Genomic DNA, 15,640 nt, shown 5'->3' with positions numbered 1-15,640 from the left:
AAGTGAGCTAAATGGAGCCGTGCCGAGTAAAGCCGGGCCGTGCCAAGCCGAACCGAGCCGCGCCCCCCCGACGGCAGCCGCCCGCGGCTCTCCCCCGCCCAGCCCGCAGCGCCAGGCAGCCCAACCCAGCCCTTTCCTCCTCCTCCTCCTCCCCATCCTCCTCCTCCTCCCCTTCCTCCCCCCTCCCAGCCCAATTTGGGCAGCGGCGCGTCCGGTGGTGCCGGCAGAGCCGCCGGGTGCGTGCGCGGCGCCGGAGGCAGCTCAGCCCGGGGGGGTGCAGGGAGGCAGGTCCGGCCCCCCCACCCTCCATCACCCCCGACACCCCCCCACGACACCCCCCGGCCCCCCCTTCCCCTGCATGCCCGGGCAGCGAGCATGGCCCGCAGGCAGGAGCGGGCAGCGGGCAGCGGGCGCTGGCTGCCCTGGCTGGGGTTCGCGCTCCTGCCGCTGGCCGTGCCCCCCGCCGCCGCCCCCGGGGGCTGCCCGTCCGCCTGTTACTGCGTGGCCACCCCGGAGCAGGTCCAGTGCCGGTACGAGAGGCTGGAGGAGCCGCCGAAGGAGCTGCCGGTCACCGTGCACAACCTCAGCATCGCCGGCAGCAACCTGAGCGTCCTGCCCCGCGCTGCCTTCGCCGCCCGCCCGCTGCCAGACCTCCGCCTGCTCCGCCTGCGCCACGACAACATCCACACCATCGAGGACATGGCCCTGCAAGGGCTGCCCGCGCTGCGCACCCTCGACCTGAGCCACAACCCGCTGCTCTCGGTGGCCGCCGGTGCCTTCGCCGGCGTGCCCCTGCTGCGCACGCTGCAGCTCAACCAAGCGCTCTTGGCCGCCCCGTTGGAGGACCAGCTCGCCCTGGCCATGCGCAACCTCAGCCTGCGGCGCCTGGAGCTGGCGGGCAACGCGCTGCGGGCGCTGCCGGCCTCCCTTTTGCCCGCCGGCTTGGAGGAGCTGGACCTGCGCAACAACTCCCTGCAGCGGCTGGTGGCCGCCGAGCTGCGGAGCCTGGATGCTCCGGGCTTGAGGGGCTTGAGGCTCACGTTGGGAGCCAACCCATTGAGCTGCGACTGTGCCCTGCGCCCGTTCCTGGCCTGGCTGCGCTCCGCCGCCGTTGCCCGCGTTCCCGATGCCCGCAGCCTGCGCTGTGCCGCGCCCCCGGCGCTGCGCGGGGCCGTCCTGCTGCGCCTGCGGCCTGAGGGGCTCGTGTGTGTGGATGCTGAGGGTGGTGAGCCCGGAAGGCTGGAAACGGCCTCTTACGTCTTCTTCGGCATCGTCCTGGCCCTCATCGGCATCGTGTTCCTCATGGTGCTCTACCTGAACCGCCGTGGCATCAAGCGTTGGCTCCATAACCTCCGCGAGGCTTGTCGAGACCAGATGGAGGGATACCACTACCGCTACGAGCAGGACGCTGATCCACGCTGTGCCAGCGCCATTGATACCCCCGGCCTCTGATGGCATCCTCAGTATCCCACCTTCCCTGCTCCGGCATCCGACCACCATGCCGCACCTCGACACCTCTGCTTCTGGCATCCTCCTCGCCTCATCCCCATCCCCATTCTCATCCCCATCTGCATTCCCATCCCCATTCTCATCCCCATCCTCATGCCCATCCCCAACCTCATGCCCATCCCCACCCCATCCCCATCTCCATCCCCATTCTCATCCCCATCTCCATCCCCATTCTCATCCCCATCTCCATCCCCATTCCCACTGCCTTGCCATAGCATCACTGAAAACTAGTGTCTGAGGATGAGCCGGCCTCAGGGATGGGTGCTGGGGTGCATCAGAGTGGGGTGCACCCTCCCCGGAGGTCTCTGGACCAGCTCTCCCTGCCCATGCCCCAATCAACCCTGTTGCACTGATTCCAGAAGCAGAACTGGATCCATTCACCCCATCCCATTGCCTGTGGGCAGGGTGAAGCACATCCCGATCCCCCCTGCGGGATGCCAGCACATGCAGTCCCGATGCTCCCGGGAGGATTAGGAGCAGCTTCCCAGGGTTTCTCCGTTGGACTGCAGGATCCACAGTGAGTGTTTGCTTGGCTCATCCTGGGAAGCAGCGGGCCATACCTGAAACTGTCCTCCTGGATGTTCCTGGAGCCTGGACTTGACTTTGACCGTGTACAGCTCTCTTTCCTATTAGATTTCTATTTGAGAGACACAAAACTGAATTTCCTGATGCTTTCCCCTTTTATTTTGCTTCAGACAGAGGAAAACGCTCCATCCGGCCGCTCCCCCTGGGAACCAGCGTCCTTTCCCAAGCCCATTGATCCGTTTCGTTTTGGTCAATGACATTCCCAGCTCTTCCCAGGCACAGAACGATGCAGCTGGGTAGGAAACTCCTCTGGCTGCGTGCATGTTCCCCGGCGCACGCGGGGACAGCCCTTCTCTGCCTCTAAGATGTAGCCTAGACCAGTGTCAGCACTTTGTAACTGAAACCAAGCGAGGCCAAAGCTCTCGACCTCCTTCACCCACCCGTGGTTGCTTTAGACGCTGTTGTATATCCTAGAGCAAATATATCTAAAGCTGCATCCACTCCGTGGTCTATTTTCTATAGAGCTCCTTGCAATGATTCCCGATATCCTCTCGGCTCAAGTGATGCTGATGCTGGAGGAAGGCGCCTGTGGGCTCCTCCGTAGTTTTGCTGCTGCTTGGAAACTTCTTTTCCTGGGTTGGTTTAGTGGGCAGGGATGTGGAGAGGTTTGCGCACAGAGCTCGGGCTCTGCCGGTCCTGATCCTTCCCTGGTAACGGGGCTGGAGCTTAGGAAAATTATCCAGGTAATGGTTTGCTACAGGAGTTTTTGTCTCCTGGGTGGTTTGGTGCCTAATCCATGCGATAACGGAGTGATCAGAGATGCTGTGAGAGGCAGTGCAGGGCTGCGACCTGCAGCATTCCCAAAATGAATCCGTAGCTTTTCCAATGTGGCATCTTAAAATGCTGAATCTGGGGGTTTAAAACTGAACTGTTGCATTCGGATACATCCGTGTTTGCCTTTCTCCGTGCCAGGAGGATGATACGGGAAGCTGGGCAGGGGTGAGGATGGAGGGTGCATCCTCACATCCATGCTGGACCAGCCCCCGTGTTTGCTTGGTGTTTTGGGATCCCTGATGCAAGGAGCAGCAGGAATCCGGTGCGTTGGGTTTGTAAGTGAGGGGTTTGTGGGATTTATGGTCCCTGAGCCTCCATGTGTGTGTATTCAGCTGCCGGGTGGAAAGCTTTGCTGGGGGAAAGCACAACGATTCCCATCCCAGAGGCTGTGGGAAGGATGTGACCTGGTGCAGGGTCCTTTCCATTTTATCCCTTTGCTTTTCCCCCCTTTGCATTTTCTCCCAGTATCCAGGTGGGCAAACTGGGAAAAGGGAGCTGAAGCAGAGCCATGCGTTTGGGCTGTGTTCAGGCAGGGATACGGCACCAGGAGTCAAAATGAGTGTCCTGGATGCTCTGGGCTGGTCCTGCTGAGCAGGGAGCTGCTTCCCCACCGGAGCTCAGTCCCGATTCGAGGGGAAGCCCCAGAGACCCCCATGGCTCCGCTCGTCATAGATGAGCTGCTCCAACAGAAACTCCCATTTCCTGAGGTTTTCTCCCTATCCTCTGCACTTGTGGGCTCCGTCCTCACCTCACCACCCCATGCAATGAGTTACGGAGCAGGTTTATGGGGAAGAAATCTCAGCCCGCCTCTCACGGCCATCCGCTTTCCCACCTCCTCTTTCCATTTCCCATCCCCATGCAGCCAGAACGAAGCCCCAGAGCAAGAGAAAGGGCAATGGGATGGGTTTGCACATCTGGCAGCCACATCTGGCAGAGCACACCATGCCGGGAGCGAGCACTGCTGGGCATTGAGGGCTGTCCCGGGCTGCGACTCAACCGGAGCAGCAGCAATTCAAGGGGATGATGATGGGAAATCCTTGAGATTTAACATCTTGCAGTGAGGAAGGGAAGCAGCTGGAGGGGTTTCATAGAATCGTGGAATCCTGGAATGGTTTGGTTTAGAAAGCAGTTTAAAGCCCATCCAGTTCCAAGCCCTGCCACGGGCAGGGACACCTTCCATTAGAGCAGCTTGCTCCAAGCCCCTGTGTCCAACCTGACCTTAAACACTTCCATGGGTTCTTTTTGCAGGCAGATGGGTGGTTGTTGGACCAGGAATCAGAGCATCCAGTGCCTGGGGATAGATAATGGGAAGGAAATTGCCTCCGGGCAGATAGGGAAGCGGCCAAACACATCCAGACCCCAAATCCCTTTGGGAATGGGGGTGGCTGGTGTGCGCAGCTGGTTGCTCCGGCTTTCCCTGGGGCTGAAGGGAGGGTTGTGGTGGGTTTTGGTCTCCAGGGATAAGGATATTCCTCCTTTCCTCACTGGGTACACTGAGGTTCATGCACCAGCCCTCTCTGGGGAGATAAAGCTCTGTCACCCTGTGAAGGTGACACAAGAGTGGTGAGATGTGGTGGTTGGGTGGGCAACCAGCTGGAGGAGCTCAATTCTTGTGGCTTGCTGATGTCAATGCTATTCCATACAGCCCTTACCCCGTGGATGACAAATCAGGAATAGGGAACCCCTCTGGATTAGCAAAACCAAGACTCAAAAGGTGCTTTTTGGGTCCCCAAAGGCAGCTGCTGTCATGTTTCCATGTGGTCCCTTCCCAGAAAAGCCTCTGGAAGAGGGATATGAACCTCCCAGTGAGCTGTTGCCCAAGAGGAAAATCATCCCGATGGCTCCTTGAGCCGAATGAATGGCAGGATAGAAACAGCATCTGGGGTACAAACCAAGTGAAGGATGCTCAGAGCCCTCTGCAGTGGCTCATCTCCAAAAAAGAGGGAAAACCCCCAAAGCTCCATATTTAAAAGCCCTGCATGTGAGATGCTTATAAGCCACGGCTGCTTTGCAGCCTGTGGTCTTTCAGATCTGCTTTTCACTCCTTGTTTTCCAAAGAAAATCCATACAGGAGCCAAGCAGTGAGATTTAGACAAGGGGATGGATGTGGGAGCGGCTGGAGTTGGATCAGGCAACCCTGCCTGCATCCATCCATCCTTCCATCCATCCGTCCTTCCTTCCTTCTTTCCTTCCTTCCTTCCCATCCATCCATCCATCCATCCATCCATCCATCCATCCTTCTATCCTTCCTTCCTTCCATCCATCCATCCATCCATCCATCCTTCCATCCATCCATCCTTCCTTCCATCCATCCATCCTTCCATCCATCCATCCATCCTTCCTTCCTTCCATCCATCCATCCATCCATCCATCCATCCATCCATCCGTCCTTCTATCCTTCCTTCCTTCCATCCATCCATCCATCCATCCATCCATCCTTCCTTCCTTCCATCCATCCATCCATCCATCCATCCATCCATCCATCCATCCTTCTATCCTTCCTTCCTTCCATCCATCCATCCATCCATCCATCCATCCATCCATCCATCCTTCCTTCCATCCATCCATCCATCCATCCATCCATCCATCCTTCCTTCCTTCCATCCATCCATCCATCCGTCCTTCCTTCCTTCCATCCTTCCTTCCTTCCTTCCATCCATCCATCCATCCATCCATCCATCCATCCATCCATCCATCCATCCTTCCTTCCATCCATCCATCCTTCCATCCATCCATCCATCCATCCATCCATCCATCCATCCATCCATCCATCCTTCCTTCCTTCCATCCATCCATCCTTCCATCCATCCATCCATCCTTCCATCCATCCATCCATCCATCCATCCTTCCATCCATCCATCCATCCATCCATCCATCCTTCCATCCATCCATCCATCCTTCCTTCCTTCCTTCCTTCCTTCCTTACTTCTGTCCTTCCTCCCCCTGTACACATCCCTGTGGGATTTAGGTGCTTGTCTCGCTGGACCAGGGTGTCCCAGGTGTGTTTTTGCTCAGGTTTAGTGGAAGTTGCTCCATGGGGCCCAGATGCTGAGCATGGCCTCAATGCAGAAGAGGCCAAACCTCCCCGTGTGGTGATTGCTGCTTGATTTATCAAGCGGAGATACCTGGGCTGAGCATCATCCTGGTCCCTGCTGCCGTGCGGCTGCCGTGCCCTGGAGTTTGGGCAGGGAAGCAAATCAGTCTCCCCCTTCCAAGCATGCACAGTGTTAACAACAGTTCATCCTCCCCGGGCAGGCTCATCCTGGGCAGCTCCACACCAGGTTCCTTCATCCTCATCCTCTGCCAACAGGGATTAAGCTGAGGATAGAAAACCTCTCTGCTTTTCCTTTAGGAAGAGGAGGTGGGAACTGCTACTCTCAAGCACTGGGGAAACTGAGGCATAAACTGAACCAGCTCCTGCTATCAGGGAAGGGTTTGGGCACAAAACCCACAGAAATGGGGTTCAAACCTCACGAGGTTCACTGAGAACTCGGGGCTCCAACGCTGCGACAGCCCCTGCTCGGTTTGTCCTTCCTGCAGCTCAGAGGTGGCCCCTGCAGCCTGCCAAGGAAATTGGGATTGGACAAGATCCCTTCTACGGACCCGCAGTGCTTCCATTGGCCAGGTTGGGATAATGCTGGAGGTGCAGCATCAGGGAGCTGGGGACCTGTCCTAAAGGAGAGGGGGCAGAGGGACCCAGCCAGGGCACAAGGGGACAGGTCAAAGCTCCAGGCATGAGCAGTGCGTGACCCCCTTGTGCCCACAGCCTGCCCTGGGTGCAGGGACAGGCAGAACAGGGACCTGGGAAGGGGGAGATCACAGAGTCCCAGCCTGGTTTGTGTTGGAAGGGACCTTAAAGCTCCTCCAGCTCCAACCCCTGCCACGGGCAGGGACCCCTTCCACTGGAGCAGCTTGCTCCAAGCCCCTGTGTCCAACCTGGCCTTGAGCACTGCCAGGGATGGGGCAGCCACAGCTTCTCTGGGCACCCTGGGCCAGCGCCTCAGCACCCTCACAGGGAAGAGCTTCTGCCTAAGAGCTCATCTCAGTCTCCCCTCTGGCAGGTTCAAGCCATTCCCCTTGGCCTGGCCCTACAGGCCCTTGTCCCAAGCCCCTCTCCAGCTTTCCTGCAGCCCCTTTAGGCACTGGAGCTGCTCTAAGGTCTCCCCTTCAGGAGCCTTCTCTTCTCCAGGCTGCCCCAGCCCAGCTCTCTCAGCCTGGCTCCAGAGCAGAGATCACCCCATGGATCAGAGATGGGCAGGGGCAGGCCAGGGAGCACCAGGCTGGGATGCTCAAGCAGGGCTGGATGGGAGGTTGCTCCCCACACCCCGAAGGGGGCTGACCCCCCCCCATCCTCATGCCCTCCCTGCCACAAGGGTCCCCAGCACGGGGCCACCTCATCCCCCCTGGGAGCTGGCACAGCACCACTGGGCAGATGGGGAAGGATCTTCCCCCTAATCTGGATTATTTCTCACAATAAACCTGCTTTCCCAGCTGTTTTAAACATGGTTTTGGCACATTGGGATAGGTGGGATTGTGGGATGAGGGAGAAGCTCGCAGGGGTGGAAGTGATGGGTAATATGGGGATAACACGTCGGTGTCTCTGTGCCCCTGAGCTCCATCTTTTGGGACTGGAGCATCTCATGGGGCTGCGATCATCCATGGTCCTTATTCTGGACACTCAAGTTTTCCCCTATCAAATGCTACTGGGAAATAACTTACATTGAGAGACTGTTGTTCCAAAGCCCATCTCTCCTCACCCCATCTCCCCTCCAAAGCAGAGCTGGGATCTTCTGCAGCTCCCATTGGGATAAAACGGCTTCTGGCCATAGGTGCCCATGATGATCCCTACCAGCCAGTTTTGGGGGGTCTCTTAGAGAGCCAGGATGAGCAGGATCACCCCAGGACAGAGCAGTGCTGGTCCCTCAGCCTGCATAAGGATGCACGGGCAGCTGCTGAGCTGCTCCATCCTCCCTGCACGTTCCTGAGCACTCGCACTGACATTTACAGATCCCTATTTTTAGATGATCATCAGCATCATTCCTAATTGGTGAAGCTCCTCAGCCTCAGAGGACACAGCCTCAGCTCGATGGGGACAAAACCAGTCCCTTCCCTCTCCTGTGGTTTTATACTGGTGGGACTGGTCCTATGGTCAATGGTGCTACATTAGAGCTGCTCACAGCTCCATTCACTCACCCTTTACCCAGACCTTCCGCTTCAAAGGATGCCCTTGAAAAGGACTTTTCTGGGGCAGTTTTGGGGGGAGCTGTCCGTGTTCTTCACAAAGAGAAGCCAAAAATAATCTCTATAATGTGCAAGTAAAGAACCTGCACCCCAAACCCATGGAGATGCTGCTCTGCATGGGCAGGATGGACCCCTGTGTTCCCCAAACCCATGGAGATGCTGCTCTGCATGGGCAGGATGGGCCCGTGTTCCCCAAACCCATGGAGATGCTGCTCTGCATGGGCAGGATGGGCCCATGTTCCCCAAACCCATGAAGATGCTGCTCTGCATGGGCAGGATGGGCCCCTGTGTTCCCCAAACCCATGGAGATGCAGCTCTGCATGGGCAGGATGGGCTCCTGTGTTCCCCAAACCCATGGAGAAGCTGCTCTGCATGGGCAGGATGGGCCCCTGTGTTCCCCAAACCCATGGAGATGCAGCTCTGCATGGGCAGGATGGGCTCCTGTGTTCCCCAAACCCATGGAGAAGCTGCTCTGCATGGGCAGGATGGGCCCCTGTGTTCCCCAAACCCACGGAGATGCTGCTCTGCATGGGCAGGATGGGCCCCTGTGTTCCCCAAACCCATGGAGAAGCTGCTCTGCATGGGCAGGATGGGCCCCTGTGTTCCCCAAACCCATGGAGATGCGGCTCTGCATGGGCAGGATGGGCCCCTGTGTTCGCCAAACCCATGGAGATGCTGCTCTGCATGGGCAGGATGGGCCCCTGTGTTCGCCAAACCCATGGAGATGCTGCTCTGCATGGGCAGGATGGGCTCGTGTCCTTCAACCCATGGAGATGCTGCTCTGTGTGGGCAGGATTGACCCATGGGACCCCAAACCCATGGAGATGCTGCTCTGCATGGGCAGGATGGGCTCGTGTCCTTCAACCCATGGAGATGCTGCTCTGTGTGGGCAGGATGGACCCATGGGACCCCAAACCCATGGAGATGCTGCTCTGTGTGGGCAGGATTGACCCATGGGACCCCAAACCCATGGAGATGATGCTCTGCGTGGGCAGGATGGACCCATGGGACCCCAAACCCATGGAGATGCTGCTCTGCATGGGCAGGATGGGCTCGTGTCCTTCAACCCATGGAGATGCTGCTCTGTGTGGGCAGGATGGACCCATGGGACCCCAAACCCATGGAGATGCTGCTCTGTGTGGGCAGGATGGACCCATGGGACCCCAAACCCATGGAGATGCTGCTCTGCATGGGCAGGATGGGCTCGTGTCCTTCAACCCATGGAGATGCTGCTCTGTGTGGGCAGGATGGACCCATGGGACCCCAAACCCATGGAGATGCTGCTCTGTGTGGGCAGGATGGACCCATGGGACCCCAAACCCATGGAGATGCTGCTCTGTGTGGGCAGGATGGACCCATGGGACCCCAAACCCATGGAGATGCTGCTCTGTGTGGGCAGGATGGACCCATGGGACCCCAAACCCATGGAGATGCTGCTCTGTGTGGGCAGGATGGACCCATGGGATCCCAAACCCATGGAGATGCTGCTCTGTGTGGGCAGGATGGACCCATGGGACCCCAAACCCATGGAGATGCTGCTCTGTGTGGGCAGGATTGACCCATGGGACCCCAAACCCATGGAGATGCTGCTCTGTGTGGGCAGGATTGACCCATGGGACCCCAAACCCATGGAGATGCTGCTTTCCACCCCAAAGGGGCAGGTTTCCAGAGCAGCTTCCAGCCCTCTCCTTTGAGATGCGCACAGCAGCAGCCTCAGAGGAGGTTTCCATACACCACGTGCAGCCCTCTGACAGCTCAGCCTTGGGAGGAGAGGAGCTGGGGACCACAAGCAGCCCAGGAGCTGCTGCTCAGAAGACAGGGGCTGGATTTGGCCATACCACTGGGCTTGTGGGTGGTGTTTCTCTTCCTTGCTCCATGCCTCAGTTTCCCTTTAACATTGAGTGTGAGAAGCCTGTGAAGGCTCCAGCAGAAGGAGATCTTCCAGGGCAGAGGGACCAGCAAGAGAGTGCTGGGACTGCTCTGGTGGGACTCCCTGCAGCTGAAGCCTCTCCTTTGGGTGGGCGCTGCCTCTGGGTTGGATGCTGTTGGACCAAGCATCGGTGTGAGAGGAGAGATCGCATCCAGCATCGTCAGAAGGACTTCAGGTTAGCTCCTTCAGGGAATGCTGCTATTCCTAGGGCATCACTGTCAGTGTTCCTCCTAACACAAGGCAGGAACAGGTCCCCACCAGCTCAGCTTTTAGGCCACCAGCGTTGGACTAAGGAAGACAGAAGAAAGATGCAGGATTGCTACTACGAAGAGAAGACTTTATTACTTGTAACACTTCATTGAGCTGAATCCACAGAGCAACACACAGAAACGGTTCAGGAAAGTGCAAATTCCCACTCTGGAGTTGGAGTATTGCTGGTTTCACAGAACAGGCACTGGGTAACCAAGAGCACAGATACAGAACTGCCTGGGATTCGAGACAAGGAGAATGATGCAACTTCAGATACTTCAATCACCTCTGCACAAAGCTACTCAGGAGCAAAGGGGAGGATGGGGAATGGCCTGGGTCTTTAACCAACAAGGCATCACCATGCAAAGAGCCCCGACTCTTACTTGAGGAGAGCGCAAAAAGTGGGGAGGACAAAATGAAGTGATGCCAATATTGGTTTTCAGATTAAAGAGAACATCCAAGTGCTTGCCAAAGCTGACCGCACGTTCCACCATGCCCCCTATGATAGAAACCATCATTCCACCTCGTGCCTCAATACTCCCTTTAATAAAACAGGAGGTGAAATCCCCAATGCTTTGGGAGCCACACAGAGCAGGGACACAAAGTGCTTCCCGAGTGCTGCTACACCATGGCGTAACACCAGGGAGCTCACCACACAGGTATCCTCCAACAAGAGATATGGGAGCAGCTCAAGATCACCAAGCACTCCCCAAGGCAGGTAAAGGAGGCCAGGCAGTGATACTGGGTGTTGTAACTCACCTCAACATCTGAAACACACTGAATTCTAGTTCTCAATTTACTTTGTGGATGACAAAAACCAGTATTTCCCCTCCTCAGGAGGAAGAGGTGGGTATTTACTGTTAAGGAAATGAGGAGACCTCCTCAGGCAAAACCCCAGCCCAAGGGAAACCTGGCTCCTTGGAGGAGCATCCTGCTGCGTGCAAGGGAAGTGAAGGGCAAGCGATGCAGGACTGCCCCATCATTTGGATGGGCACCAGGACACAAAGCAGGGGCTACAAGACTTTGGGCTACAGCTCAAGTTGTGCTTGAAGCTTCCAGTCAAACTCACCCTGTGTTAAACACGCTCCCTCCTCCTCCTCTTCCATGCAGGAGTCGAGATTCACTCATGCTGTGGCAGGAAGCATCCTCTAGAGGTGCAGGAGGAGGCACATGAATAGCACTTGAAGCTATTTAAGCCACATACAGGACACTGCATCACAACTAGAACAAAACACTCAGCTAAAAGCTCTCTATTGTAGATGTTCAACCCTGCCTGGCAGCCCTGTGCTTACAGATGTTCTGTCCTAGACCCAGGGAAACAACTTCATCACATATCTGAGTGACACAGAGATCAAACCTGTCACATCAAGAAGGGAAAGGGCAAACCTGAGCCCTCCTAACTTCAACAAATGCTAAACCCAAGCCATTGCTGTCCAAGCACAGTTAAAGCCAATGACTGGCTGCAGACCAGCCTCTGAAGAGGCATATTTTAACTGGAAGCTCCTAATAAGCATCATCCACAGCGTACTTTGATCTGTTATCTGCTTTCTACTCAAGTCTGGAAAGCCTTTGTTCTTATCTGGAAAGTAGTAAAGGAGAGCTGACAACTGAAAGAAGCTTGTGCACAAGCCCAACAAACTCCAACACGATGTAGAACAAAGTCAGAAGTAAGATAACTACACAACTTCACATAATAGAAGGGAAGCGAAATCAGAGGGAGGAGATAAAGGAGGAGTTCCACAAATGGAACAGTATAAATATATCAAACCGTTCAAATACAGTAGGAAAACAATGGTAGCAGCAGCTTAAAAACAGCAATAGCTATTATACCCTTAAATACATTCAACACGTTGTGCCTGTTGCCGTCATTCCCAAAGCACTACTACATCTCTAAATCACTGCTCAAATCTATGGACGAGAAGAATTCCAGATACTAAACTCCCTGTATTTGCCTTTATTATTAAAGATATTTAAACTATGAACAGTTACCCACTTCTAAGAATGCTGATTGGAAAACATAAGCACAATTTGCTTCCATACTGCATTTATAACACTTGTCTACTGACAGAAAGCAGATCCCTGCGGGAAGATGCAGGTTCCTGCTCTTTGCAGGAGCATCAATGTTAACTCAAGACGTAACTCCTAATGCTCACTGCTACAATACATATAGAGCTGGCCTTACCACACACACACTATGCTTTTTAAAGTGTTTACCTTTGTTCAAACTTAGGTTCCAAGCCATTTGTTCTCTATCGCTAAAAGGCTATTGAAGAACGAATCCAGTTCGCCCAAGGCTTTACTCTGCTGCCGCTGAAAGAATGATGAGTCCTCCTTCAACTTCATGCAGCTGGAATTCAGATCTGCATCTCTTTGTGAAAGCTGAAGCCAAAGCAGCAGTCAGAAGTACCTTCACACCTCCTGACACCTACCAAGCGCTGTACAACAACATGAGGATACCCTAAGTGTAAATGCTTTCACCCCATTCCCCCCCCCATCAGTCAAATATACAGTCAAAGAAAACCAATCCAGGTTTTTGGCATTAGATACATTTCACTCCATTGCAGAACAATCCAGAAGCATTTTCTCTGAAAGTAATAAATAAGCATCAGTGGCCAACAAGACTTTGTGCAACACAGACCTCCTGCAGCACATGTACATTCATATACAGCAAAAATACTTCTCCACAGTTATAGTGCAAAGCTGCTGTCAGCATGAAATACCCAACACGAACCTCTGGTGCTCTTAGGAGCTGTGTAAATGTGACACACACAAACCCACTGCCCAATCCTGGGGCATCCAGCTCTAAGGGTATCCTAAGAGAGAGGACAAATGGAGGGATTTAACAATAGTGGCAAGACAAGAGCTTTAGATTAAGTGCATCTTAGGTTCTTCTCACATAACCTTCAATAGAGCCCTTAAGAGTTGAGTTTATCTATTTCTTTTACTGTGAAGCAATAGCAGGGAGATACCCAGAACATACTGACTTTATTCTGGAGGCTTCTATAGCCATTTAAGACACATTAACAAGTATTATTCTCAGTTAATCAATACACAGTTTTCCTTGAAGCACTGCTTCAGTTAAAGTATCTTTCATGGCTTTTGCTTTCTGAAATCCTAGATATATCCATGAGAACTTGTGTACTGGCCTATTTCTTGGGGGGGAAAAAGGGATGAGCTGTACCATTTTACTCAAACAAATGTAGGAAACAGATGGGAAGTTGTTAGAAATATGTCTTAAAAGAGGAAAAAATACTATTTGTGACACTATTGTGTGATGTAACAGAAATTAGTTTACAAGATATCACAAAAAGTAATGGCTTAGTAACTAGAAAAGAAAATATGATGGTGTTTGGGTCTCACCTCCATGTCCAGTCCTTTTGTAATACACAGACAATAGGAATTCAAGCCATAAAGCCTCCCAAAAGTCACTAACTGGAATTTTCAGTCAAAGTTACTGGATTTCTGACACCTCTACTGAAAGGTTTAAGGTCTCCTTCTCCCTTCAGGGACATGGGCTAAAAGAAAGCGGTTGCAAAGTCGTTCAAATGGGCAATTTAACCAGGGAACGAGCAAGTCTCTACCCCTCTGGAAGCACTGTGTAATCCAAACCCAGGCTGCAAGTGGAACTCTGTGTGGTGCCACTATTGTTACACCGTTGAGTAAGTAAGATACACACAGGAAAGTTACAGCGCACCAAGAGCACCTTGAACAATAGAAAGTTACTTCAGGAGCTGGAAAAGGTCATATTGAACAACTTGCCTAACAAGGAATACAAAGCACTGGACTCTACTTCCACTTGTTGGGAAATGAAGAGCTGTCATGATACCTACACTCACACACAACAGCTAGGAAGAAACAGGCTTCTTTGTCAGGCTGGAGCAAATTGCTTCCTTTAAGTGACTATCTGATTATAAAGCCTTTTCACACAAAAGCTATTTGGTACCTGAAATGAGTTTAAGACATGATCTAGTGGTTAAGATCTGTCTTAAACCTACGAGGCCAGTTCATTTGCATTGGTGCAGGTTAACCAAGTCTTTTGGTCAAAAGGACAGAGAATTGTAGTAAGAAATTCCATCCTTCTCTCTCACCTCCTCCCCTTATCCCAATTTGCTTTTCCAATTTTCTTTTGGTGAAAAGCCTGACAAAAGAATGCTCCTTTATAGATTAAAACCATAGCTGTTTAACACACACACACACACACATATATTAAACTGAGTTGTGTTCTTGGTTCCTTTGTGACACAGGGCAGAGCGTCACTGCTCTGAACACCAGGGCCAGCGGATCTAAGCCGAGCGCCAGATCAGTCCATTCTTATCAGGTTCAAGGAAATTCTCAATCAAAGCTTCAATCAGCTTCTGAAGTTCTTCTTCCAGCACGTTTCTGTCACTAGACAAGAGAACAAGATGGTGTTAGAGGTTTGATACACACATTTACAACATGAAAAGCAGGATCTGACGGTGATGGAGCTGTTATCACAGTGTAGAGACTCCAACCTCTCACTTCAAGCAGCTACTTTTCCATGGGGACAATTGCAATATCAATTTAAATTCACTTAATTAAATGAAAGAACAAATTAATCTCCACTAGAGGGCTCCAGGCTGGCAGAGAGGACACGACAACTCCTAACTGCAAAACCAATGCAAGACTGGTCAGACACAGAGTGTAAATGGATTTAAAAGCAAGAATGAGCTACCAAGAGCAGGTAGAAACCCCACATTTTCCTCCCCATAGCATCCAGATGCCCATCTGGGGCAACACGGTCTAGGCTGAGGTGTTCCTGCCCATGGCAGCAGGCTGGAACTGGATGATCTTAAGGTCCTTTCCAACGCAAACCATTCTATGATTCTATGATCTAGGGTTTCTGATTGTATTTTGGCTAAAGAGCCATTTAGGAGGATTGAGTAATCAAGGCGAAGTGTCATGGCTCAGAACAGGACACTGTAATGTGCTGATCTTTTCCCTATTTAAATGCCCAGACATTCATTTGAGTAAAACGATCCACATGCACTAATGCATTGCAAAACTGCTTTAAAAATGCATAACCCTACGCCAGAAGTCTCAGTGGAAGGAGAGGAACTCAGCCTGGTTTTAATAGAGAACAGCCAAAACAGGCTTATTTACATCTGCTTGCTTCATTTGTGGAACTGGGAATCCATCATTGCACTTCAGGTCACCACTTGCTTTTAAAGAAGCCACCCCAAAATGCTGCTGTAAAACTGACTTTCCTGATGTGCAGCTCTTAAGAATAATCAATAAACAGCAACTCAGAGCATTTGCAATGCTGTTACAGAGAGAGATGCCTTTGGAGGTTCCTACAGGCCACTTTATGCCTTGAACCAGGGAAGCTTGAGA

General features: G+C 53.1%; 2 protein-coding genes across 4 annotated transcripts in view; one reads left to right on the top strand and one right to left on the bottom strand.

Annotated features, from left to right (window-relative positions):
- Window positions 1-375: 375 nt before the first annotated feature.
- Window positions 376-1,452, top strand: TPBGL (trophoblast glycoprotein like; the record flags this gene model as incomplete). The annotated part of the gene is made up of 1 exon (XM_080613857.1): window positions 376-1,452. One exon carries the CDS (start codon window positions 376-378, stop codon window positions 1,450-1,452), a length of 1,077 nt encoding a protein of 358 aa, XP_080469983.1.
- Window positions 1,453-10,398: 8,946 nt separating this feature from the next.
- Window positions 10,399-15,640, bottom strand: part of PGM2L1 (phosphoglucomutase 2 like 1) — a 44,063-nt gene continuing 38,821 nt past the window's right edge. For 2 of the 3 annotated variants that reach the window (XM_080613876.1, XM_080613877.1), the window contains one exon: window positions 10,399-14,674. In XM_080613876.1, coding sequence (XP_080470002.1) covers window positions 14,572-14,674 — 103 coding nt within the window. In that variant the 3' untranslated portion in view covers window positions 10,399-14,571. The remainder of the gene's footprint in view (window positions 14,675-15,640) is intronic. The other variant, XR_013956468.1, reaches the window with a different exon arrangement.

This window comes from Psittacula echo, assembly GCF_963264785.1.
Source record: "Psittacula echo genome assembly, chromosome: 3".
Taxonomy (NCBI): domain Eukaryota; kingdom Metazoa; phylum Chordata; class Aves; order Psittaciformes; family Psittacidae; genus Psittacula; species Psittacula echo.
Note: the sequence above shows the minus strand (reverse complement) of the source record. Positions and strands in the feature narration are given on the sequence as shown.